Below are 27,972 nucleotides of genomic sequence, written 5' to 3'. Positions count from 1 at the left end.
GGACAGCTGGTATTTCACTAGTATATGACCATTTTAAGAATTAGGATACAGCTCTCAGGAGGAATACTTTCATGGTTGGGGGAGGGAGAAGGGTGTTAATGAAAATGATAATTCCAGATAGTAGAAAGAGCTAAGAAGAAATGTATTTTGGAGGCAAAGGTATCAAGAATTGAAGTTAGATTGTGAGTTTATGAGAGGAACAAAGTATGACTTGTAGGTTTAGGGCCTGATCAATGGAATGGAAAGTGGGTCCATTGGTTAAGATGGGGGAACAATGGGGAAGAGAAGATGGGAGCTGAGTTCTGAGCATACCCAGAGGCACAAACCAAGTTGTTTTGAACAGGACATGTTCAAGTTTGAGATGCCTATTTTTAGGTGTGAGTCCAGGTAGGTTAGGGAAGCAGTAGGATATGTGATTTCAGAGTGATGATAAAATTAGAAATATAATTTGGGAGATTGTTCAGCATATAGATGGTTCCAAAACCATCGAACTTAATGAGATCACTTAGGGAGAGCATGTATGTTAACAAACGGTTGATCTGTGTTACATTGCATTTATGCTTTGTTTTCATGGTGTTTGTAATTCTAGCCTCTGCTGCCCAGTTCCTTATCAGCTGAAGACGCTGCAATATTGCTTCAGCATGTAATGAGAGCTCTCGGCAAACAGGCTTCAGCTGCAGTCTTCAGTGATACTATTGTAGTCAGTGAAAAGTTTATAAATGATTGTACAGACCTGTTCAGTGAACTGATGCACCAGAAAGCTGAAAAGGTATGCCAGATTTCCTTTCACCTACTGATTGAACAGTATTTTGACATTACAGTCATCTGATGACTTGAAAATAAGGTAAGCAGCGTACCCAAAGCTGACACTGTTTCATACATTATTTTCCCTCAGTGCATCATTCCTTTTTAGCTCCTCTCCTGGATTTGTTTTTCTCCTCCTTCATTCCCATCGAACATAGAAGTTAGAACATAGGAAGCTGATTTTATAAATCAAAATCTTATCAATGAAATTATACACTTATCGCCTGAGAGTATTGATTCAACATTAAAATCTGTAAAAATGATACCATTGGATTATATGCATAATATAGAGTGTATCTGTTTATCAATACACATTATATTTACTATATCTAGCAGAGCCTCATAATTTAACCTATTTAGTAGTTACCAGCCAGATAACTTACTGAGGAAAGAAATTGTTACTTTCCAAATTGATTAGTTCCTCAGAGTAACTGCTGTGGAAGTATTTAGAAGCAGAGGTCATACCATGTCTGCTTTAATGACTGTTGAATTCATTTTTCTGGTTAACAGCACCCCCATTATAAAGTCTGCTCACAAATAGGTAGAAAAAGCCCATTTATATCTCAGACTGTTAGTAAATTCATGAGGGCTTATTAAGTATATAATTTGTGTTTATCTGTATTCCTTTTAAGCTCCTTAATAGTCTTAAAAAATGACATAACTTTTCTATATTTGGCCTGCAAACCAGCAGAAAGGAGTAAAAATTACACTGGATTGATATCTGTAAACCTGAGTTCTAATTTCAGCTTGTTTACCCTGTAGGTGTTTGACAAATAGACCTCCAGTTTCCCCAACTTCAAAGAAAAGGATGGTGATGCCTATTCTTACAAGGATAAATGTGAATTAAGGAGTGTATAAATAAAATGTCTGATACAAGTTAGCTGCCAGTCAGTAAATGACTACATTATTATTTTCATTTGTGACCTTTTACTAAACTACAGTTTAACACTATCGTGTTTTTTCTTGTTCTCCCTCCAACCACAAAAATAAATTTAGGGGAAAAAAATTTCCTTTGTTTGAACTGTCATTTCAAATAAAATGACACTAAAACAAAATGATATAACATTTCATTGGAAAACTGAAAAGGAAGTATTTCAACAAGAGAATGTTTTTCACTGCAGATTTAGAACCATTTTCTGAACTTTGAAATAGTTCATTGTTTCTAACATAAATTTACAAAAAAGCAGAGATCAAGAATGAGTCCAGAGTGGGGAAAAGTTTACATGACTAACTATGCAACTCATATGTGATCATTATTGTGGGAATGGAAATTTCATTATCTTTCTAGTAATCTCGGATATCCAAGTGGTACTGGACCAAGGAGGTCTTGAAAAGAGAGGAAGAAAGGGTCATCTGTTAGGCAGTGGAAAAATTAGCCAATAACATTTAAAGAGGATTCCATCCAGTACTGTGTGGCCAGTTAGTTGTTAAGTGATCAGGCATAGGATTTCTCATTACCTGGTGATAAATACAAAACGTCAAGGACAACAAGGAAGGAGATTGATTTGGGGCAAGGACTAACAATCTGAGTGGCAGTTGAGACAAAGCTCTATAATTCTTAGCAGTGAAACCAAACAAAAACAATTAGGATATGAGTATATAAACAAGTTTTATTTTATGCATTTTGTAATATTTTGTATCCTCACCTACAAAAAATAAGCATGTTTTATTTCAGGAAATGAAAAACAATCCTGTTCATTTAATCACTGAAGAAGATATGAAACAAATCTCCATTTTAGAAAGCATTAATACAAGTAAAAAGGATAAAAAAGATGAACGAAGGAGGAAAGCAACAGGTAACAAATTATTAATAACATGGAAGATTCAAGATGAGTTCTCTTATTCATTGCAGTGAACTTTGTATTTATCAGACCTTTAGGAAGACCTTTTATTTGTTTAATTCACCTGCTGATATTAACCAGATCTTTTGCTAATGAATTAACTTGATTATAAAAACGAAAATATTGATGGTTACTCTTTGATTTTGTGAGAATTAAGCTAGTTTCATGACCTCCTGTTCCCATTGCTCTTTAATGTTCCAGCCCTAGTAGCTTTCTTTTTTCTTTCTTGGTTCTCAGACTTTGCAAGTTTATGTTCAGTTCTACCTGGAATGGTCACAGGAGTTCAAATAACTGTTTCCTTCTTATCATCAAGAGCTCCCCTTGAAATGTCAGTTCCTCACAGAGGCCTCCCCAACCACCACCCAGAATAGTGGACAACACTGTCAGTCTCCATATATTATTCTCCTAGTTTTTTACATTACTTTTATCACTGTGATGTCTTTTATCATTTTGGAATCTTCTCCATCTCATTTATTGTTTCCCTAATACTTAGAGCACTCCTTGGCATATTTTAAGTGCTCCATAAATATTTATTGAGTGAATGAATTTCCCGAGGGCCTGTTTTTATGTATTCTTTTAATTTAGAATCACTGGAAATTATCCTAGGTATCAGTGGTATACTAGTAACTTGCATTGGGAAATTAACACATATTTTCCATACTTTTCGTCATTTGAAAAATTTTATTAGTGCTATATCACGGTTAAAGAAATTAAATATTCAATGTATCTAATAAATATAGCTATATTGACCATGCATTATAAAAACTTTATTTGCTGTGGAAGTTCACTACTTCAAGATTATTTTTCTCTTCAAAAATCTTTTTCTACAGAATCAATAATGGTATTTTGAAATTTCTCTACTCTAGGAACACTATATGGTAAACTGCTGTAATAAATCATAGTTTTCATAGCAATGCTTATTTTGTTAATTGAAGATTTAAACCCACTTAATCAGTTGGTTGTACTTGGTATAACTAGTCTGTTTTAGATCCTCCTTAAAATTCAGGGTCATCTGGTGTTTGTTCTGATAGTGCTGTTACAATAGTGTGATTACAGTTCATGGAATAATGTCAAACATAGTTACCGTAAGAAATTTATTGCCAAATGTAAAAAACACATTCACTTTAAACTTTTGTTTTGAAAGTTGTGGTTTTCTATCATAAAAGCAATAGAATTTACAGAGTATGATAAAATCTAGGTGGCTCAGCTGATAAAGAATCTGCTTGCAATGTGGGAGACCTGGGTTCAGTCCCCGGGTTGGGAATATCCCCTGGAGAAGGACACGGCTACCCACTCCAGTATTCTGGCCTGGAGAATCCCATGGACTGTATAGTCCATGGGGCTGCAAAGAGTTGGACACAACTGAATGACTTTCAGTTCACTTTGACTTTAAGGGAATTCCACTTAGAGTTTAGAAAAAAAAAATCTCTGTTTATATATATATCATTCTATTTAAAAACTGAATCTTTTTTTTTTTAAACTGAATCTTTTATGAAGAAATATATTTTCAATATTTTCCAATGCTATAATCCCATTATTATTTTATCTTGTTGAATAGATATTTTAAATGTAGATGTATAATAGAGAAATACCTCTAATTTTTACTTTTATTTATAGTGTTTTAGTCTGTTTCTTGGTTTGTATTTTTTTAGTCTTTATTTAGCCAGTAGGTGATTGATATTTTTCCACTTAGCCAATTTATGGTCAACATTTATTGAGCACCTGTTATCTGTCCAGCATGGCCTTAACCCCTAGGATGTGAACATTAGTGAGAGAGGCTCCCTACTGTCAAGAAGTTCATTGTCTTTTTTAGGGTGGTGGGAGAGTCAGCGTGTCCCCTGTAAACCTGGGGAATAATCTTTCAATCAAGAAGACAAAACCATGTTTGTGAGGTACTGGAATAGGGGCTGTTACTGAGTCTGTGGTAACAGAGATAAGCAAGTTAGGGCATTTTGAGGAAGATAGAAGGAAGGTAAAGGGATGGGTTTGGCCAGGAAAAAGTCAAAGCTTCAGAAATTAGGTGTTATTATAGAGAGACTGCATTTAGAGTAGATAAGCTATCGAAGTGACTTACTTTAATTCAAATATTTCATCTTATTATTTATTAATTTTGTTTGAATTTACAAAATATTTTAATAAATCACAACATTAAAAAGTGGCTAAAAGTTAAGTTTATTTGGCTTTTCTTTTTCTACTCTAAATATGACAATATAGTGTGATTATTTCTAAAAACAGTATTAGGTAATACTAACTAATGTCATTTTCCCACCAGAGGGCAGTGGAAGTGTGAGAGGAGGTGGTGGTGGCAATGCCAGAGAGTACAAAATTAAGAAAACCAAGAAGAAAGGAAGAAAAGATGACGATAGTGATGATGAGTCATCTCACACAGGTGTGTAGCTCATTTCATTTCTCCTTTGAATGTGTGTGATTTTTTTTAACTTACTTTCTTAGGATGCATACAGTGAGGTGTCTGTGATTATGCAGGAAGTCCTTGCTTTGCAGTTTCAGTGGGCACAGTTTCACAGTTAAATACACCAGTACCCCAACAATGCAGTTCATATTTCAGTTACCAGGGTAGTGTACTAACTGAGTAATTACATAAAGCACAGACTTTGCTGCTGGCTCCTTAATCCACAGATCACATAAATAACAGATGTGCATCATGATCTGTGACAGTCACATCACTTATTTCCAAGTTTGTCAGAGACTGATCACTGTGCGTCTCTTAACTTGCTTTATGCACTAAAAACATAGCATGTAGGTGTGTTACCTTCTTGTCCCCCGGTGATAAATCCATGTGACATTTTACAAAAATGGATAATCAAAAGAGGAAATTGGCCAACAAAGATGAATGTGTGGCAAAGGAAAGTGATACCACTGGAAATATGAATCAAGAATAAGTGGAGTTGTAGAAGAAATACCTGACTCTGGGGATGTTGAAGTTGCCTCTGTTCAAGAAACTTTAGCTGCGCAGAGGAGCTTGGTAAAGGCACACTTGACGTAATAAGTGAAATGATTATGACAAAAAGGATAAAGATGTCTGTAGGGCGTGAAATTGACAAAAAAGCTTCACCTTAAAGGAATTCCCAGAAGTGTTTCACAGTGTTGAGAGGGCAAAGAATAAAATGTTGGAAGCTGATTGAGAGTTAAAAAGGGAATTTGACAGCTTGCTCAGGCACAGAAAAGACGCTTGGGCTGTATTTTAAGTTACAGGATGAGAAGAAGGCAAGCAGTGTTCAAATTATTCTCGATAAGTTTTTTACAAAGAAAACATTTTCATTCTCAGTGTTCCTGATGCACTAAATTACAGTATACTAAATTAGAATTATTAGTCTTATTTTTCATTTCCATATACATTCATAACCAGCAATAAGAACTTTGAATGTTTTCACAAACATTTTTAAAAGGTTACAGAACAATCATAAGTTTTCCCATTGCAGTTTCAGCTTGCATAGATTTTTATGGTCTCCCAGCTTCCATGCAAAGCAAATTAGAAAATTTTATGAAAAGTGACTCTCTGCAAATTTAAGTTAAAAATAATTTTATCCATGTTTAATTTTTATGGTAACACTTAATTGGTTGGTTGCTTCTATCTAAGCAGAGGAACTAGATATATGCATCTTTCTTGGTCTAGACTTTAGTTAGTATTTGGTATGGTTAAGTTAGCAAGACACACCTTACTTTGCTATTCTAAATAAAAGTACAATATTTTTTTTATGTTTGTTTTAAAAACGAATGAAACCATGATACCTCCCCTTCTCGTTTTCCCCACCCAACACAAAGAGAAACTTGAAATGATGATTTGAGTTTTTTTTTTTTAACCTCTTCCACAGAATTTATTATTTATCGGCTTGGGAAATATAAATATCAAGTGACAAGGCTGCAGATGTTAATACGCTGCTACTTGTAATAGAACAATTGCTTAAGATCCGTCTAAAATATTCTAAAATAAGTTAAAATAGGTACTGTTCTCAACATACATAAAGCAGTATTAATTAACAGAAAAGTATCCTAGAAACTGTGAACTCAACCCTTATTTTTAATTAGCATTAAGACTACTCTATGTGAGTTCCTCAGAGGTTAAACAAGGAGTTGGGAGTGAAGGGTCATTTAAGAAAATACTTCTCTAAAATCTGTAGTCTTAAGTAATTGAGGCATTGTGATACTCCTTTTGTGTATAGTCTAGTAGGAGAGGAGCTATAAAAGAATTTTTTTAAAAGGCAATTTCAGTACTTTTGAAAAATTGTTTTGTTGTAATCTCAGAAATGGGGGATGCAGTTTGATTCTCATCTAAAATACACGCTCAACTCTGTGTAAAAGATTACTAGAAGGAAATAATACAATTTAATAACTAGTCAAATACCTACAGGAAGCAAAGTCAGAGACTTGCTTCAGACAGAAAAGTCAGATACTATTTGATGTCAGAGAGCAGGAATAAATAGCAGAACTCAGGGGAAAAAAAGGATAGTACTTTCCTATCTATTCTAAACCTACAAGAAGTAGCTGTACTTAGATCTTGATGCATACTGAAAATTGATTTTTGAGCTATTCTATTTTTATCCCTAAGGTTTCACTTTTAGAGACAGTAACCTAATTTAGCTGGAAATAATCACTTTTTTATACTTTCACAATTAATTATGGAAATATTGTTAGCTTTCTTTGCAACCCATACTTTTCCAAGTAAGTGAGTAGGCATAACATTTCCTCAGTTAACAGTTATTTACATTACATACAAATTTTCCTTGGCATAGAATTATTTTTGTGAGAGCAAAAATAATTATGGCTATAAAGCTGTAGGTTTTTTTCATCCATGCCTGTTGAAAAAGACAGTTTTTAGCTTCATTCTACTAGAATTGTGGTTCACTTGATTATAAGGATGATTTGATTTTTAGTAAATATTTATAAAGAAGGACAGTCTGCTCCATATCCATTGTTCAACAAAAAAATTATCCTAAGATCTTAACAGTCCACTTGATTGTTCTGATTTCCAGATATTTGCATCATCCAAGTTAGATTAGGGGGGGAATCATCATTACTATTTTTGATTGACATGTAGAAAACAAGTTAAAATGTTACTACTCGAAATGCCACTGTATATTCTGTTTTCATTGCTTATTGCTATTTGACATGGGCAGTTTTTGGTGACAAAAATTAACCTTAGAGACTTTATGATCAGCGATTAATAACTTACTATCTTATTAAATATGTTATTTACTTGTAGGTTGCTTATTTTTGTTGTTTTTTCCTGTGGCTCATTTTTATTACAGGAAAGAAGAAACCAGAGATTACTTTTATGTTCCAGGATGAGATTGAGGATTTTTTAAGAAAACACTTAGAAGATGCCCCTGAGGAGTTTATTTCTGAGCTTGCAGAGTATTTAATAAAGCAAGTATATGTGTTTTGTTTTATGGTAGAAATTTAGTGAGTTATTAAAATTTTCACAACCTCATAGAAAACATATAATATAGGTGTTTTGTTTTCAGAACTTCAAATTTAACAGTCACAAATTCCAGATTTTGTTTGCTTATAGAAGCAGTTCAACAAATATTTAAGTGTGCTGGGCAAGGCAGTGCCGAAAATACAGAATAGGAATCTGGAGGCGGTCTCATCTCCTCCTCTCTTCCAGTCCTAGTTGGAAGAAAAACAACATTGCATGAAAAGTAACATCTAAAATGAAAAGATTATTCTCTGTCAAACAGAAGATAAACAGTGCACTTTTACAGAGAAAATAAAGTAACAAACTGCCCTCAAAGAGAATAAATTTAGACAGCACTACCTTATAAATGAGCCAGGCTAAATTTATTTTTATACAGAAATAAATTGTATCTAACGACTATCCCTAACTACCATGACGTTTTCCCACAAGCTAGTCTGTGTGTGTAAGCTTCTCTAAACGCAGTCCCGGAGCCCAGTGCCTCTAACTTTTTGAATTTAGAAATAGAGCTTTTGTAGTCAAATTTTTTAAAATTTAAATGAATGCTCTTGTGCATAAAAGCTACTATTAATCATTTGCCACTACATTTTAAAAGTCTATTCTGTGTTTAGCATAAGGATTTTTTAAAATACAGATCTTTTTACAGTACTTTAGAAATCAAGAGTTTAAGATATTACTCCTGAGGATGGGAAACAAATTTATAATCTGCTGTATTTATACCAGATTACCTAATTTAAAAAGCTGCTCTGAATTGAATTTGAATTGAAGCGTTTGTTAAAAGTTTTTCTTGTTGTCTTTAGTGCAATAAATTTGATTACTTTATAACTTCAAATTAATTATTCTCAATTTTAATTTCTGGAATTAGAGGAAAAATTCTTGTGAACCATTCTCCAAATCTTTAAAGCCTTATTTCCACAGAAGCAAAATTTCTTATTTACATAAGCCCAGTGCATTTTAATGAACTAAATATATTTATCTTATTCATAGACCTTTAAATAAAACTTACCTCGAAGTGGTACATTCAGTTTACATGTCTTCAACTTCTTCGGCCTCTGGAACTGGTAGAAAGCGCACGATCAAGGACTTACAAGAAGAGGTTTCAAACCTTTACAATAATATTCGATTATTTGAAAAAGGGATGAAGTTCTTTACAGGTATTATACTTAATAGTGTTTTTTCATTGATTCTCAGTTGTTCTTGGAGATTCATTTTAATAAAGCATCTTTTTTTTCCAGATGATACCCAGGCTGCTCTTACCAAACACCTGCTGAAAACAGTGTGTACTGATATCACTAATCTCATTTTCAACTTCTTAGCCTCAGACTTAATGATGGCAGTAGATGATCCTGCAACCATTACCAGTGAAGTAAGTTAGTGTTTTTCTTGTCACTCTTGATGTGTTTTGCTTTGAAGTCCAAGCACATTTTATTTTCTCACATCCTAAAAGGAAAATGAAATTCAGGAAGGAGTTTTTAGCAATCTGTCAGATTTTTAGTTGAGGTTCAGTACACTGTATATACAGTTGCTACCAGGATTGGCAATATGATCAGTCTATTAACAGTACTAATAAAAGGAAATATTAGTCATTGTGTCTGGAAATGCCTTTAATATGATAGCATGCATACTTGGCCTTCTACTTCCTATTAGCATGTAGAAAGCAACAGGAGAGCATCATCTCTTTAAAAAAGATAGATAAATAAGCTCTTGGGCTCCCCAGGTGGCACAGTGGTAAAGAATCCATCCACCTGCTGGTGTAAGATCCAGTCCAGTCCAATTCAGTTGCTCAGTCATGTCTGACTCTTTGCGACCCCATCAACCGCAGCACGCCAGGCCTCCCTGTCCATCACCAATTCCCCAAGTTCACTCATGTCCATTGAGTCGGTGATGCCATCCAACCATCTCATCCTCTGTCATCCCCTTCTCCTCCTGCCTTCAGTCTTTCCCAGCATCAGGTGGCCAAAGTCTTAGAGTTTCAGCTTCAACATCAGTGCTTCCAAAGAACATTCAGGGCTGATTTCCTTTAGGATGGACCGGTTGGATCTCCTTGCAGTCCAAGGGACTCTCAAGGTCTTCTCCAACAGCACAGTTCAGAAACATCAATTCTTCGGCGCTCCTCTTTCTTTACAGCCCAACTCTCACATCCATACATGACCACTGGAAAAACCATAGCCTTGACTAGACAGACCTTTGTTGGCAAAGTAATGTCTCTGCTTTTTAATACACTGTCTAGGTTGGTCATAACTTTTCTTCCAAGGAGTAAGCGTCTTTTTATCTCATGCCTGCAGTCACCATCTGCAGTGACTTTGGAGCCCCCAAAAATAAAGTCAGCCACTGTTTCCACTGTTTTTCCATCTATTTGCTATGAAGTGATGGGACTGGATGCCGTGATCTTAGTTTTCTGAATGTTGAGCTTTAAGCCAACTTTTTCACTCTTCTCTTTCACTTTCATCAAGAGGCTCTTTAGTTCTTCACTTTCTGCCATAAGGGTTGTGCCATCTGCACATCTGAGGTTATTGATATTTCTCCCAGCAATCTTGATTCCAGCACAGCATTTCTCATGATGTCCTCTGTATCTTTGACATGTGGTGAATATACAATCTCAAAGGATTTTTTTTTTTTTTTGCCCTATAGGTAAGAAAAAAAATTCTAAGTAAATTATCAGAAGAAACAAAAGTGGCTCTCACCAAACTCCACAGCTCTCTGAATGAAAAGGTAAATAAAGCTTTACTGTGTTTAGATACTTGAGCTAGAATTTGTGATCTTTGAATGATTTTTATCAAAATAACTGAAAACTAAATTTAAAACTATTAATCCTACACTCAAGACATCTCTTTGGAGAAGAGACAAAGAAGAAAGAGACAGAGCTGGGGACACTTTACTGTCTAGTCCTAAATCACAGTTTCAAACCTAATGACAAAATGACCTTTTTAAAAATTGTATTCAGGGTATAAAATTATAAAACAGTATTACATGACTGCTTTTCTTTAGGCGACTGTTTATAGAAGTAAATAATGGTTTAAACACCTTTCCAGAGCATAGAAGACTTTCTTGGTTGTCTGGATTCTGCAGCAGAAGCTTGTGATATTATGTTGAAGAAGGGAGACAAAAAAAGAGAAAGGTAACACTCAATTAATGTCTTAAATTGGAGTCTGACTATCTGAATCCTACAGACAGAACTGTTGTATCTAAATGACTGTAGACCTTCAAACGTAGTCAGTCTTCATATCCTTAGGTGTCCCTCTCTGACCCAATGGAATAAGGTATCAGAGTTCTTAATCCCATAGCTGATCAAACCTAGGAATTAATAGACCTTCTTTATAGGAAGCCTTATTTAAACCAGTGCACTTCTGTTTGATACCCAACAATTCAAAATAAAAAACGTACTTTGAGAATCCCTGATGTATAGTTTCTCTGTCATTTTTTAGCATACTAGTTTATCCATGCTGTTCAGAACTATGTGTCTGTTGCATAAAAGGTCCCTTAAATTGTTTATGAAACTAGATAAACTGGGAAAGCTAAGAAGGGAAGAACTGAAATTGGTGAGAACTTGTCAGCATATGATAACGCGTTTGTGTTACTTTCTCTTTGTTTAGGCAGGTGCTGTTTCAGCATCGGCAAGCACTGGTTGAACAGCTAAAAGTCACAGAAGACCCTGCTCTTATTCTGCACCTCACTTCGGTTCTGTTGTTTCAGTTCTCAACCCATAGCATGCTCCATGCACCTGGAAGATGTGTCCCCCAGATCATTGCTTTTCTGAATAGTAAAATTCCAGAGGTATTATATTTTCAGTCTACTTGAAACTTTTAAAACTTTTAGATTCTGAATATTTTGAGTGGATAGATGTGAATCTAATACACAGAACATATTAACATCATGTTTCTGCTTCCTAGAATGGGAACAGTGAAGGAGGAGATTGATTTTTAAAACTCAGACTAGTTCAGGAATCCAGGATCCTTTAAGATCTATGGTAAAGAATATTCTGAATTTAGAAATTAAGTTTTTGGAAGTGATATAATAATGTTCAGTCTTCCATTTCAGTTTATGCAGGTTTAACCTGTCCTTCAAGGATCAGCTCAAAAAGTCTTACCCAACACATGTTCTTCTGAGGGACTTCTCAGCTAAAAGCAAACTGGCTTCTTTGAACTCTCATGTCACTTTATCTTTGGTGAGAGAACCCAGCTCAGTCAACTTACATTAAAATTATCTGTATTCATGTCTTATCTCCACCAAACTACCTCTTTGAGAGCAAGGACCTTGCTAGATTCAGCTTTCTACTTCTATGACCAGTAATTTGTAAAGATGAAGACCTGCAGTGTATAATGGTTGAATACATCTTACTTTGTCCCACAGAAAATTAAATCATGTTTGTTAACTTTCCTCTCCTTTCTCTTCACAGGATCAGCATACTCTTTTAGTAAAGTATCAAGGTTTGGTTGTAAAGCATTTAGTCAGTCAAAATAAGAAGACTGGGCAGGGAGAAGATCCCTTGAGTGATGAATTAGACAAAGAACAAGAGGATATCATTAATACAACTCGTAAAGAACTTCAGGAGCTTTCCTCGTCCATTAAAGATCTTGTTCTCAAATCTAGGAAGTCATCAGTGACAGAAGAGTAATGATTTTAATTTACTTAATGTTGTCATACGGTAAATGTTTTCCCCCAAAGTTAAAGGTGAGTGGTTACAAAAAAAAAAAAAAAAAATACTCATTTCACAGTCCAGAATCCCCCCAACAGCATCTCCCACACCCACAATTCAGTTAAAACAGTAGCATTGTATTCATTGTAAGTTTAAAAAAATGTAAGTTTTTGTAAATTGGGCTCTCCATGGAAGGTTTCTTTTTCACATTATTCTAAAAATTATACATTTCAAGTTTATTTTCTTCTTAGAAGCTGAATGAAAAATAAATTTTCTGATATCTTTTATCTCTAGGAAAGGACTCATTTGTTGTGTTACTAGATTTCAGGTGACATACGTAAATATAATTTACATAGAAACTTAAAATGTGGTCAGTGTTTTTTAAAGAAAGGAAAAAAACCCTTGGTGTCAAAATGAAAGTAGTATATTTTTCTTTAAAATTAATAGAGAATGCTTCAAACCTAAAATACAGAAGTTTGCCAACTGTTGTTTTTGTTTTATTACTAAGCCCTTGCTCTTATTCCTGGCAGATAGAGGGCCTCTCGTTTCCCCCACAAGAGTGAACTTGTCTGTGACTGGGGCTTCAGGCATGTGTTTACAGACACAGAATACCTGAGGGCCCCATGCGTTTCTATGCTCTATTCTAAAATAAGATGCTAACAAGAGTGAGAGAAAAAGGATCATTTACTTAGAAGTGTTACATCACATTTACTAAAAATGTAATACAGATAGTTTTCTATAACCCAGTGTGCATTTCTGAATTTCATTTTTCATATCAGTTGACACTGTCACCTAATACTTTGTTATAGGGGATCTATAATGCATTTAAATCATTGGAACTTTTCAAAAATAGAAACTTATTAAGAAATAGGTATTCTTAATTTGTAAAGATGAGCAATTAAAAGACTAAAGTAAAATAGTTCCTTGGAGTAATAATTTTAATCAAATGAGTTTTGATTATATACAATAACAACTTATTGTATATAAAAAAGGAATTATTTAAAATATAATAGTAAAATCTCAAATATTTTTTAAAATACTATTTTATATTATTCCTTATATGGCATTTAAAACGATGTTTTAAAATATTTGACTACAAAGATCAGTCTACCTCTACCCTAATTCTAGACAAAGTATTAAGATTGATTGAAAGAATATAATTTGCTAAGCAATGTCAAAGTTGATAGGAATATAACATAAATTTTAAAATATTGCCATTGGTAATTTTCTATTAATGTATTTTCATAAGGGCAAAGGAAGAAAAATGACAAATCCTCTGTGACCACAGACTCCACTTAGTTGTGTTGATTCAGATTCCACAATACACCCAACCTAATTTTTTATTCAGTGCTTGTTTAAGCATCTTATTACTTAGGTTTCAAGAGATACCAAAGTAATCCATATTTAAGTCAAAGTATCAGACAATGAAACAAAAAGCCATTCTTATTTTGTTGCATTAAACTGTCATTAAATTTTTTTCTTTTATCAAAATGGTTATTTTTCCACAGTAAATAAGCAGTTTTTAATTATTTTTGTAAATAAAATTACTTAGTTGATTTTGTATGTAAAAATCTAATTTCATTAATAAAAACTGTTAAATGTTTACTGTGCTCTTAATGGGCAGATTTAAGAATGTTATTTAGAATAAAGTTCTCTTTCTATTAAATTTTATGTACTTTGAATCTTCTAATTACTAGGATCGATGTATATGTGGGATATAAATACATTTTTAAATTTTTTTTTTTTTTTTTTTTTTCATTTTTAAATTTTATCCTGAATACTTTTAGAGGATTTCATTATGTTTGTACACAAAAGTAGTTCCATAGTCCTCTGTGTCTTTCATTCCTTGCAAGTTTGCCATTCATGGACCTTTTCACCTTAATAAATCATTTTCAGTTACCTGGATTTCAACAAATGTATAGCTAAACTTTTATCTGCTATTAGTACTTCTTACTATTGCTCACAATGGCAGGGATATTTGAATAATATGCTCAGGTATTTATGTTCTTATGTTCTATCTCCAGACCGTTTGTTTTTGAATAGTCAAAGGAAACTCATTTCTGACTGTCAGAGTCAGTGAACAGTGGCTTATCTTCATCAAAAATCAGTGAATTTCCCAAAAAGACCTTAACACGAAATTAGAAAAATAAGTGTAGAAGTTGCTTAACCTGAATGTAGACCCATCTTGAACTTTTTGGAGAATGTACTTTAGTCAGACAATTAAGCACCAAGGGTGAATTCAAAGTGCAGCAGTAATTTGAAGTAGTGTGTCTATACGGTGAAAAGAAACAGTTCATTCCTTCCTCAGAAATGCCACTTGACCCACAGCCAAATGGGATTTTTTTTCTATCAAGAACTCACTTACGTGAGTTGAGTAGGGGTGGGTAAAATGGAAGTTTTGCTGTCTTTGACTAATACCAATGAAGTCTTTGACCCCAATGTACACAGAACATAAGGAAAATGAAAGAAACACATTTATAAATTCTGGCATGTACATTTTCCATAAAATCTGGGAGCACTATTAAAGTTATGGCTATTAAAATAGCCTACAGATTCACTGAAGTTGTTCTTCTGAAGGCCACACTAAGCAAAGAGGAGAATAAATAGAACCCAGGACTCCACAGCAATGGAAGAAAAAGAAATAAAAGGAATCCAAACTGGAAAAGAAGTAAAACTGTTCCTATTTGCAGATGACATGATACTATACATAGAAAATCCTGAGGATACTATGAGAAAACTACTAGGGCTCAACCAGTGAATTCAGTCAAGTTGCAGGATACAAAAAAATATATAGAAATCCATTATATTTCTATACACTAACAATGAAATTTTAGAAATAAGGAAACCCATATAAAGAATAGGATACCTAGGAATAAACTTAACTAAAAAGACCTGTACTCAGAAAACTCTTTTAAGATGCTGATAAAAGAAATTAAAGTCCACACAGATGTAAAGAGATTACCATGTGCTTGGATTAAAAGAGTCAATATTGTTAAAATAACCATACTACTCAAGGCATTTTACAGATTGAGTGTAATCCCTATCAAATTACCAATTATATTTTTCACAGAACTGGAACAAAAAACGTTTTTAATTGTATGGAAACACAAAAGACCTCAAATAGCCAAAACAGTCTTGAGAAAGAGCTGGAAGAACCTGGCTCCCTGGCTTAAGAATATAAAGCGTCAGGAATCAAATAAGCATGATGCTGACACGGAAACACACACACAGATCAGTGGAGCAGGAGAGAGTCCAGAAAGAAGCCCAAGTGTTGAAGGTGAATTATATACAGCAGAGGAGGAAAAAATACACAGTGGAAAAAAGACAGTCTCTTCAATAAGTGGTGCTGGAAAAACTGGACAGCTGCATGTAAAAGAATGAAATTACAGTGTTCTCTACACCATATTTTAAAAAAAAAAAAAAAGACTCAATAGAGTTAAGGACCTAAATGTAAGACTGGATACTATAAAACTTGCAGAGGAAAATACAGAAAACTCATAAATTGTAACATTTTTTAATCTATCTCCTAGAGTAATGTAAAGGAAAACAGAAGTTTTAAAATGGGACCTAGTTAAACTAAAGAGCCTTGCACAGCAAGAGAAACCACAAAGAAAATGGAAAGACAACCCTCAAAAGGCAGAATGTATTTACAAATGATGTGACTGATAAGGGATTCATTTCCAAAATATACAAACATACAACTCAATAACAAAGCAATTAAAAAATGGGCAATACATCTAAATAGACATTTCTCCAAAGAAAACATACAGATAGTCAATGGGTATTTGAAAAGAGGCTCAACATCATAATTATTAGAAAAACGCAAAGCAAAATACAATGAGGTGTATCACCACACACTGGTCAGAATGGCCATCAAAAAGTCTATAAACAATGTTCAAGAGTGTATGGAGAAAAAGAAAATCTCCTGCACTGTTTGTGGAAAAATACATTGGTGCAGCCACCATTGAGCACAGTATGGAGGTTTCTTAAATACTAAAGATGGAGTTGCCATATGATCTAACAGTCCACTCCTGAGCACATACCCTGAAAAAATAAAAACTAATTTGAAAGGATACATGCACCCGTGTTCACAGCAGCACTGCGTACAGTAGCCAGGACATAAAAGAAGCCTGTAAATGCCCATCAAAAGATACATGGAGAGACGTGTGGCATATATATTATACAAAGATATATAGTATATTGGGCTTCCCTTGTGGCTCAGCTGGTCAAGAATCCACCTGGGTTCAATCCCTGGGTTGGGAAGATCCCCTGCAGAAAGAAAGGCTACCCACTCCAATATTCTGGCCTGGAGAATTCCAAGGACTGTGTAGTCCATGGGGTTGCAAAGAAACACAACTGAGCAACTTTCACTTTTCATATAGTATAGTACTCAGCCATTAAAAAAGAATGAAATAATGCCATTTGCAACAATACAGATGGGCCTAGAGTTTCATACTAAGTGAATCAACTCAGAGAGACACGGTATCACATACAATCTAAAAAATGCATGCATACTATGTCACTTCAGTCGTGTCTGACTCTGTGACCCCGTGGACTGTAGCCCTCTCGGCTCCTCTGTCCATGGGATTCTCCAGGCAAGAATACTGAAGTGTGTTGCCATTTCCTCCTCCAGGGGTTCTTTCCCACCCAGGGATCAAACCCGAGTCTCATGTCTCCTGCCTTGGCAGTTCGGTTCTTTACCACTAGCACCACCCAGGAAGCCCATATAAATGAACTTATTTATAAAACAGAAATAGACTCACAGACATAGAAACTTACGGTTACCAGAGGGGACAGCAGTGGGTGGAGGGGAGACAAGTTAGGAGTTTGGGATAAAATAGATAACAAAGACCTGTATATAGCACAGGAAACTATTCAATATCCTATAATAACCAATAAAGGGGGAAGATCTGAAAAGTATATGTGTGTGTGTGTGTTTTAGTGTTAGTCGCTCAGTTGTGTCCAACTCTTTGTGACCCCATGGACTGTAGCCTGCCAGGCTTCTCTGTTCATGAGATTTCCCAGGCAAGGATACTAGAGTGGGTTGCCATTTCCTTCTCCAGGGGATCTTCCTGACCCAGGGATCAAACCTGGGTTTCTTACATTGCAGGCAGATTCTGTACCATCTGAGCCACCAGGGAAGTGTCTGTGTGTGTACACATATATATGTATATGTGTGTGTGTGTGTATACATATATGATTAAAAAGTCACTTTGCTATATATCTGAAACATGGTAAATCAACTATAAATTTAAAAAAAAAAAAAAAAAATAGAACCCAGGTCAGACTTTTTCCAAACCATTTAGAAAGAAAGCCTGACTTTTGGACCTTCAAAAACTGTTTATTCCATTTACATCACACACAGAAAGAAGGAACAACTACATTAAACAGGTATTAAATTTTTGTAAAGTTCCCAGTGTTGTGTTTTATCTGTTTTACCAGGCTTGTCTTTATTTGCACCTCTGTTCCTCTTCAATGATTAGTAGTAAGACTTAACCTGGATGTGTGTTTGAAGAGCAGGAAGGAAGGGATTATACTGGGGTGTGAGGGAGGAAAGGGAGGACATGGTGAGCTTCAATCCTTGGCTCAATAAGCTCCTGGATCCTGTGAGACAACTCAGTACAAAGAATAAGAACACAAATCTTAAAGATGTGTCTTGCTTTCAAGGTGATGGCAAGAATCAACAGTTGTAGTTCAATACAGCGTTTGGAGAGCAGCAAGCAGAGGATGTAATGGGAGAAGGAAGTCAAACTCTTGCACTCTTGCTTTCAAGGTGATGGCAAGAATCAACAGTTGTAGTTCAATACAGTGTTTGGAGAGCAGCAAGCAGAGGATGTAAGGGGAGAAGGAAGTCAAACTCTTGCACTGCAGGGGTACTGAACCAGCTGGAGGCAACCCTCAAGAAAAGTAGGACTAGCCTGGTAAGGGCAATTCTGGGCAGAGGAAAGGAGATTCCAGACTACTAAGATAATATGAAATGAGAAATGTTGGAATCCCTAAAGTATGAGAAATATGAAAAATGGTTTGGGAAGTAGTGTAAGATGAAGCAGGAGAGACTAGAGAAGAAGGAATCACAAAATGGTTTACATGCTAAGCTGAGAAGTTAGCCATTCTCCTAAACGCAAGAGATTGCCTTTAAAGATTAACCAGGGACGTGAGGTGCTTGTCTTTTAAAAAGATCATTCACTCTGAAAGGCAATTTGACAGTTTGCCAAAATCCTTTAAAATGTATGTATTATTTGTGAGATCAATGTCTCCTGAGAAGGAAAATGTGAACTTAAAAACGTGTACAAATCTTCCCCCCCAGCCTCTGATAGAAGAGAAATGTGGATGATACCTCTCTCAAGGAAACGAGGCAGTCTTCCACCAAAGTCCTTTCCCTGACCAGTCAAGCTAAGACAGGTTTTCTCCTGTGTTTATGATTCATTATAAAGAAGAAGAAATCATTTTAGCAAATTGTTTTCCTACTGAACTGTCTTTACTTACTAGTAAAGTGCAGCCTTAAACTAAATGTTTAAGTTTAAATTAATGAACTTAGAGTATTCTGGTTTTTTTTCTTCCCTCTTTCCCACCAGAATCTAAGTCTTGTGAGTCATAAATTATAAATGCTCAGTCTAAGTTTTGGTGTTGAAGAAAACAGATCATAGAGAAAAAAGAGGAAGCATTATTCCACCACATATTTCATTATGTTGCAACCATTATTTGCAGCCACTTAAAAAATATTTGATTTGGAAAATCATTAACAGTATATCAAGTAAAAAAGATACATGCAGTGTGGTTTTGATTTTCTTATTAACCATATTTAACTATAACTGTGTAAGCATTTGCATGAAAATATTTACATAAACATTTCCTTGTATAGCTACATGTATGCATACAGAATATTTCAAAGATATTTGAGTGATGAATTGTGACTGTCTCTTGAATTGCAAGTCATTTTAAACAATTTTTTCATTATTTCAGATTTCTGCAAGAAGCATGTATTTTATAATTCAATAAACATATCTTTAAATATTGTTTTATAGCAATACAAAGAAATTATAGAAGGGGACTAGACTGAGGCAGATGCCAAATGTTTTATGACTGATAACAACAAGTGAGAAATGTGAGGGCCAGAATGCAGGGATAATGACAAATCTAGGAAATATTTAACAAAGTAGAACTACCAGAAGTTGCGGGTGGGGATGAATGATGGGGATGGTGGAAACTAACTGAGGAAAGAGAAGTCCAAGGTATGATGGGTTAGGTGATTGTGTCATGTCCTGAGACAGGAAATACAGCAGACCTCATCTGTACAGTGGGAGGTGGGGAAAAGAGGAAGGTGTTTGCTTGGGACTGCTGAGTTTAGGATGCCTACGGACCTCTGTGCAAAGACAGCGAAGAGACAACAGGATACAGGCCTAGAACCATACAGAGCAATACCAGCTGAGAATACAGGGTTAGGAGTCATAATATATTGTTAATTGTTTTCATGAGAAAACCCGTGGAGAGTATAGAGAAGCATTCTGAACTGAGAATGATCTAGGGAAGGGTGAGGTGAATAAAGGGAGAGGAAGTTGAAGATGTTAAGCCCAAGGAGAAAATTAGGAGAGAATAACTTAGTGAAACCAAGGGGAAAGAGCTTCAAAAAGAAATGGACATGGCAGAGATGAGAAATTTCAGGTAAGATTAAAGACAGGAGTGTTAACTAAGATATTTTATGGGCTTAATGGAGCTATGTGGAGTAGTTTGAGAATGGAACAGTAGGATCTCAGGTTGGATGCGTGAATGAAGATGACCCTCTCAGGAAAACACAGGGGCACTAAAGGGGGTTCCATAACTTCATCGGGACATAGGCGACTTTATAACTCCTAGACTCCACTTCCTCACCTTTAAAAGGAGAAAATTAATGCCAGTCTATCCGTGGCGTCATAAGAATTAAAAGCTACTACTAATAATAGATTTTATGTTAGATTGAATGTTTTATAATAGTTTGAATGTTCTCGTGTCCTTTCACTGAATCAATTTGTTGCTGCTCATCACATGTTTTCATTTTCATAATATCTTTTTCATCAAAGTCAGGTGAATAACAAGGCACTGAGTTGATTGCCTTTATATATTTCCCTAGCTCAAGTCTTTGATTGTATGTAACTGAGTTTGACCTCAGAAAACATTAACACATTTCTTTGGCACCTGGAACAAGGACAGCTCAAGTTTGGTCTGGGAACAGATGGAGTTAAAGCAGAACATTTCCTTCCTCACCCGCCTTTACAAACTGAAGAAATGGCCTTAGAGAGATTAAAAGTAAATGTCACTTGCTTTATAGATAAATATGACCCCCTGAGAATTCCAGTTGTAGATTAGTTCAGTATTCAAACATTTCTTTAGATCCAACTCCTGAAATATCTGGCCACTTTTTAAGTTTTGACTTCAGATTTCAAAAGACTGAGTCTGTGCTTAGGTGAAGTCATACAGCCGTGGACGTGACATAACAATTGTTGCCAGCTCACAGGGAATGAGGCAGCAGCAGGGAATGCCAGGTCCACAATACAGGTGCAGGAAGCAGGTAACTACTTGGAGTTATCTGAGTCAAATCCAAGGCTAAAAGTTCACCAGTTTCCCAGGAAGGCAGTGATAGAGGCCACACCCCACGATTCATCTCTCAAGCTACCGAAAACGCTACAGGTGAGAACATCGGGCCTCATCTCTTTCCAGATATTTCAACAGAAAAACTCTGTAGTTTGTCCATTTCTAACCTATAAGAAGATCTGATTTTAGCTCAGTTGGTAAAATATTCACCTGCCATGCAGGAGGCTCTGGTTCGATTCCTGAGATGGGAAGAACTCCTGGAGAATGGATAGACTACCCACTCCAGTATTTTGGGGCTTCCGTGGTGGCTCAGACAGTAAAAAATCTGCCTGCAATGCAGGAGACATGGGTTCGATCCCTGGGTTGGGAATATGCTCTGAAGAAGGGCATGGCAACCCACTCCAGTATTCTTGCCTGGAGAGAATCCCTAAGGGCAAAGGAGCCTGGCGGGCCACAGTCCATGGGGTCGCAGAGTCGGCCACAACTGAGCGAGTAAGCACGGAACACAGCAGCCCATAAGAAGGATTCTGTCAGTGAAATAACAGCAACAACAACAAGGAAAAAAAAACAGGAAATGCATCATCCTTTATAGAAAAAATGTTTAATTTAGATATACCCTCAATTTAGCCTAGGCAGTGGGAATTTCTTGAGTGTATGTGAATGTCTGTATGTGCACTTTATATTTTAAACTTTCTGGAGATTATCTAGACGTTTCATGTACTAATTCTGGCAGGATTTCCCTTTAAGGATGTCCTGCAGAGAACTTGCTGCTCATAATTTTAAGTAAAAATTGACGAGTGCTTTTTCAGCCCAGTAGGAGTCAGCTATGTACATGTCACAAGACTTGGAGGAAACCCACACACTTCTATTTTCTTCCTCAAAGTTACAAAGGCTGCAGTTGGGAGAGACCCTTAGATAGTTTTGGTGGCCCATTCTGTACCTCTTGGAGGTAACATATGAATGTGTTGGAGAAGGTAAACCATCATACATTCTCCTTTCATCCTGTTTAAACTGTTGGAAGAAGCGGCTTTAAGAAAAAGTAAGTTTTGTTTTCTTCTTCTTAATGTTGTCTTTGCATTTCTAATTTTTTTTTTAAGTGCAGGAGATTCTTACAAACTTTCTCATGGCTACTTAAAGGAAACTTGGTGGTGACTTGGTTTTACTTGGCAAGCAAGTATACATCTTGAAGTTTCTTAGAAACTTTTTAAAAGGCATTTGAGCCAGCAGTTATCAAACTTTATATGCTGAGCTTTTCAGATTTCTCCATTTGATGCCATGTGTATAAAGGCAACATAGTAGCTGGATAACTCTTTTGAGTTGTCTCCTGAGTTCTGAAAATTGTCTATAATTGGAGATACAGCTTCGCTGTATTCATAAAAAAAAGGAATGACTTGATTCTGGGGTTTTAATTGGCTTAATTTATTTGAATGACTAACTTTATCACTAAGGATATTTTATGGCTGGATTTATATAGCCAGAGCACAACTTAAAGTCATTTACAGATTTTGAGTTAGTGAGATTCCTGCTATAAAAAAAGAAAAAGAAAAACTGCCTATTTTTCACAAGCAGACATAAAGACAATTCCTAATCTTAGGCTTTCTAAGATTGAATTAAAATGTCTGTGTGTCTGACCCATGTGTAATATGCTGAATGAATCTAAAGCATTGCTTCTTGAAACTGAGATAGTATTGTGAAAGCATAAGTATGCTTCCCATATGTGTTTATACTTTTTCCCTCTCTAATCAGATTCTTTTTGGTGCCTGTCATCCATCTGAAAACCAAATGCAACTCCTCAACTTGTCAATCTGGGTTTTGGAAATGTGGGAACCAAAAAGAATCATTAAAAAAATGTGTAATTCTTATAAATAAAATATAACAAGTCATTTCAGCTGTCATTTCACATTCACAATATTATCATGTATAGGTTCTAGGATTTTTATTAGCAACATATATGGGTTAAAATTTAGCACAAACAGTTGCAAATATACACATTGCACAGGATATTTCTTAACATATTTGTTATGATATGTGCCTAAAGCCATAATCCAAACTGCTTGATGGGAAAGGTAAACTCTGACATCTGTTTTCTACACTTGTTCTATTTATTCCCATGTGTTGTCATTAGTTGCCAATTCCGGGACTGTTCTACCTAAACAAGAGCAGCAGATTTGTGCTTTAATGTAACATCACCTCACTGACAAGTCTACCTCTTATTTTTATTATATTTGCCAACAACATTCTGAGTAAAGTTGGATTAATTTGGGTTCCTTAAGCAAGGCTAGCAACTTTCTACTATAATATTGAAAATAAAATTTTTTCCTAGAACATGCTGCATAAGCTTAGATTTGTTTTTTCACATTTTCAATCTAGGAAATGATCTCTTTAGAACTGAAAACCAAATACTTGGGTTCACATGGAAAGTTCTGAATCAGATGTCAGTTAAACAACCTTACATTTCCATGTTCCTGTAATTCTCTTTATCCGTTCTGATAGTCATCATTTTTCTTGGTTACCTTTTGGCCCCCTGGAAGGAACTGTGAATAGGAGGGGAAGGAGAAGGAGGAAAGGGGACTCCCTCCTGCCATAATCCTGCTCGAATCCCTCCAAAATTATCAGCCTGGGCGCTATCTCCACATTAGACTTGGGATCACAGATTCTCTTAATCTGAGAATCAATGGACATGTCTCAGAAGAAAAAAGGCACATTGTATATAGATTTTTTTTCCCTTAACATTTCTGGGGTTGATATACTCTTGAAACCTGTCCTTGAGTATTCTTGAGGTGTCCTGATTATGAACTACTATTCTCCACAAAACCAGACATAACCTGGAGTTGGTGGGTTGATGCAATCTTTAAATGGATTAAGGTGGAAGTATGTCTGTCTCTCTCAATTTACCCGAGGACAGGTAGGGTTAAGGCAAAGATTTTAGCTGAAGATGACATTTAAGGGTTAGTTTTAGAAGCAGATACATAGTTAATCCATAGTCATACTTGTTCTGGGCAGTATGTCCACTGATTTAACAGTGGAAGATTCAAATATCAGAAGTTTCTTCTGTGGCGACTAAGGCTTAGAATGGAAAGGTGATAGGACTGAGCCTCTAGAGACCCCAAAAATGTGGAACAGGTGACTGCAGGGGGACCTACCTATTCTCTGGCCATTCTCCCGAACCCCCATACCGACCTGTTGGTAGATTGGGGCATAAAAGCAAAGATCTAAACCAGTGCCCGTTATCTCATATCCTCTACTTCACGGATCACGGACTTTAATCTCTCCTTCTTTATTGGCTCCTCTCATCAGCGTTTAAGCATGTTCAAACCCCCCATCTTGAAAACCTTCTGCTTCATTACCAAGCTTTTCCAGTTACCCTTATTCCTAAGCTTTATAGATCAAAATCCTGAAAGTATTGTCTACACTCTGTAAAGAATCCCCACTTTCTTAGCCCTCACTTCTCAATCTATTGCTGTCTGACTTTGACCCTCATCAGTTTTCCCCAGCTCTCACTGAGGTGATCAATCACTAGTGTATTGCTAAATCCAGCAGAAATTTCTTATTCTCTTCTTACTGTTTCAGAACCATTTTACCTTAGTCTCCACTTTCCCCATCTTGAAACACTCTTTACCCAGAGCTTCCATGATGTCCAACTCCTAGTTTTCCTCCCACCTCTAAGACCACTATGCTCAGTCAGTTTCACAGATTCCTCTTCCTCTTCCCTATATCCTAGACTCCTTTTCTCTTTCTGAGCAATGTCACAGCTTCACTTACAGTCTATTCTGTATGCTTAGGAGTCCGAAATCTTTATGTCTAGCTAAGATATCTTTCCTGAGCAACAAACCTCTATGTCTGATTGTCTGCTGCATATAGGACTTCCCAGAGCAGGTGTAGACCTTAGTGAATACAATGGAGCAAGTGGAGGGACATGAAGGGTAAGCCAGGTAGAAATTTTGACCTAGACTTTGCCCTGGGACCCCTTTCAAAATGTCCAAGGAATTTATGTGGTTTCCCCACACTCGCTCTTTGGACCTGACTGAATAGCTCTCCTTGACTTTCCCACAGTCCTCTCAAGTCTCATTTTAATCTAAAAGTAAACTCATCAACTGCCTCTCATACTTTCCACCCTGCTTCCCCCAAGTATTCTCATACAGAAAATGACACCATGATACAACCGGTTGCTCAAGCCAGAAACTGGATGTGAACTAACTCCACCTCTCCCTCAATTTACGTACCCAAAGAATCTCCAGATTCTGTCCCCACCACCTCATCCACTCACCAGCTCCCCCCCCCCTGTCACTGCCATCACCCTATTCAGGCTGCCGTCCTCCTTTATTTGGTGAACAGTGGTCCTCTCATGGGTCTCCCTGCCTCCAGAATTGCCTTCTTTGGCTTCACTCCCCATACTGAAGCCAGAGTGATTGACGTGAAACTACTGGTCTAAAAACAGATTTGATTTTGCCCATCTCTTACTGCAAGCCTTTTCCTGACTCTCCACTGGCCTTAGGGTAGTGTCCAGATTCCTTCTCTAAGTTAAAGAGAAGCAGTAGAGTTCAGTGGGTTACAGCAGATGTCCCCTAACTTTAAAGTGCTCAGGAACCACCTTGTTAAAATGTATATTTTTATTCTGTAGGTCTGGGTTGGTGCCTCAGTTTTTGCATTTTTAATAAGTTCCCAGGTGATGCTGATAATACTGATTCATGGACCATACTTTTCAAGCTAGATTAGCTGGAGCTCAAGTCTCTGTTGTATTCCTCACTAAATCTGATAACTTAGAAGAGTCACTTAGTGCGCGCGCGCGCACACACACACACACACACACACACACACACACACACGTGTGTGTGTGTGTGTGTGTGTGTTATTGTCCTTGTATATGAAATGAAGATCATGACAGTATAACTTTTTCTTGGGTTTAAAATAAGGAATAGATGTGTTATAATAAAATTACAACAGTGTCTGGCACAGAATAAGTATTAAGCACAAGGTATTTTTCTTACTAGTTAAGACTCTGAATTGGAGAAGGAAATGGCAACCCACTCCAGTATTCTTGCCTGGAAAATCCCATGAACAGAGGAAGCTGGAGGGCTACAGCTCGTGGAGTTGCAAAGATTGGACACGACTGAGCAACTGAGCCCTAAGGACAAGACCCTGAATAATTTAGCCGCTACAGTCTTCTCCAAAACAGTTTTTACTATTGCACTGATGGGCACACCCAGGAATGCACACGTGTGCACACACACACACACACATAACATGCTCTGCTTCTCAGTCACAGCAAATGACCTTCAGCACAGTAGCAATTGAGCAAATGCCTCTTTTCTGCCAAGCGTCCATGGGCACTTCTCCACAGAGCTCTCTGCCCACAGACCTAACTCACCTTACTCGTATTCAGGCACTCCTTTCTCCGGAAAGAGCTTACAGACCACCCTCTACCCAAATCTGTGTTTGGTACCACTTCTTCATATTCTCAAACTGCCAGTGTACCCTCTTGGGCTCACATTATAGTCTCATTTATTTATCTTCTATAAGACTGCATGCTCCATCAGAGCAAGGGACTATGGCAATTACTGCTGAATTTCAAGCATTCTACACACTGTTGCAAGTTTCAAATGATCAGGAAGAAAGAATGCATTTTATAGACACATTTCCAAAGACCATAAAATGAGGCATGGAGACAGGGAACAAAGATTTAAGCTCTGATGTAATAGAATGAGCTTCTCTATAAATGCTGTGTCTGAGTTGCACTGTTAACCCACTGGAAAAGGAAAAAAAAGTTTTAAATTCATTAAATAAATATGCAAGGCTAAAAAGTCAGTGCAAGAGTGATAGTATGATACAGAGGAAAGAGTCAAAGCTTTGAAGTCTGGTCCATGTTGAGTCCTCTGTGAACTTGAACAAATTAGTTTGCCTCACTTCCTTAAAGATGGAATAAAAACACCCATCTTGTAGAATTTTGTTTTAGAATAATGCTACCAGTAGTCATTTTTAGTTTTATATCTTCTCAAATTCTGCTTATACAATTCTGCTGCTACTGGACCTTAAGATTTTCCTTTGCTTATTCATTTTGCCAGAGCAGAATGATCAATGGATCTTAAGTTTTATTTTGCAGTAGACCATTTGAATGTATCAGGTTCTCCCCTCTCATTATTTAATAATACACTTTGAGTTTTATTTTCAATTTAATTGCAACGATAACATGCACTGAAGATGATGGGGAAATCGGCTTCTGGGATTCTTGCTTTCCAGCTTGAGTCTGTTCTCTTTAAAGATCTTTTATATTCAATGATTCTTGCTGTTCTTAAGACAATTTAAGTAAAATGCCATTATCATGCAATTCCTAATACTTTTTAAAAGTCTACTAATAGCTGTCCTGGTCAAGGTATCAAACTATCATTTTCCTGACAGAGTCAAAAAGTCATGTTCATTCCTTCACATATTCACTCATTCATTCAAGTAGATAAAGTCAGTATAGTACTAATATCTATAGAAATACTGGTCAAGGTGTTCAATTTTTCTTATATCATGAATCTCTCCACTGTGCTGATAACCATTTCATGGGTGAACAAGGAGATGCCTATGATAAATTTTGACCAAGGATTCTCAGTATAGAACAATGCCTTGCCTTTATGTAAAAAAATTTTTCTTCACATTAAATTCAGCATTTCTTTAGCAGTTCACAGATATAATTTGCATGCAGG

The 27,972-nt window shown here is 36.2% G+C and overlaps 2 protein-coding genes across 2 annotated transcripts in view; both read left to right on the top strand.

Annotated features, from left to right (window-relative positions):
• UFL1 (UFM1 specific ligase 1) overlaps nt 1-14,447 on the top strand; it is a 66,369-nt gene extending 51,922 nt beyond the window's left edge. The window contains exons 10-19 of the mRNA XM_065911515.1: nt 590-769; nt 2,480-2,600; nt 4,918-5,034; nt 7,913-8,030; nt 9,067-9,233; nt 9,315-9,445; nt 10,711-10,791; nt 11,112-11,197; nt 11,673-11,853; nt 12,476-14,447. Of these exons, the coding sequence (XP_065767587.1) occupies nt 590-769; nt 2,480-2,600; nt 4,918-5,034; nt 7,913-8,030; nt 9,067-9,233; nt 9,315-9,445; nt 10,711-10,791; nt 11,112-11,197; nt 11,673-11,853; nt 12,476-12,694 (1,401 nt within the window). The 3' untranslated portion in view covers nt 12,695-14,447. The remainder of the gene's footprint in view (nt 1-589; nt 770-2,479; nt 2,601-4,917; nt 5,035-7,912; nt 8,031-9,066; nt 9,234-9,314; nt 9,446-10,710; nt 10,792-11,111; nt 11,198-11,672; nt 11,854-12,475) is intronic.
• A 7,711-nt stretch (nt 14,448-22,158) lies between these two features.
• FHL5 (four and a half LIM domains 5) overlaps nt 22,159-27,972 on the top strand; it is a 56,378-nt gene continuing 50,564 nt past the window's right edge. Inside the window, exon 1 of the mRNA XM_065911697.1 lies at nt 22,159-22,322. The gene's annotated coding sequence lies outside the window, so the exon portion shown is untranslated. The remainder of the gene's footprint in view (nt 22,323-27,972) is intronic.

The sequence above is a fragment of the Muntiacus reevesi genome, chromosome 19 (assembly GCF_963930625.1).
Source record: "Muntiacus reevesi chromosome 19, mMunRee1.1, whole genome shotgun sequence".
Lineage (NCBI taxonomy): Eukaryota > Metazoa > Chordata > Mammalia > Artiodactyla > Cervidae > Muntiacus > Muntiacus reevesi.
This window is presented reverse-complemented; position numbering and strand designations above follow the sequence as displayed.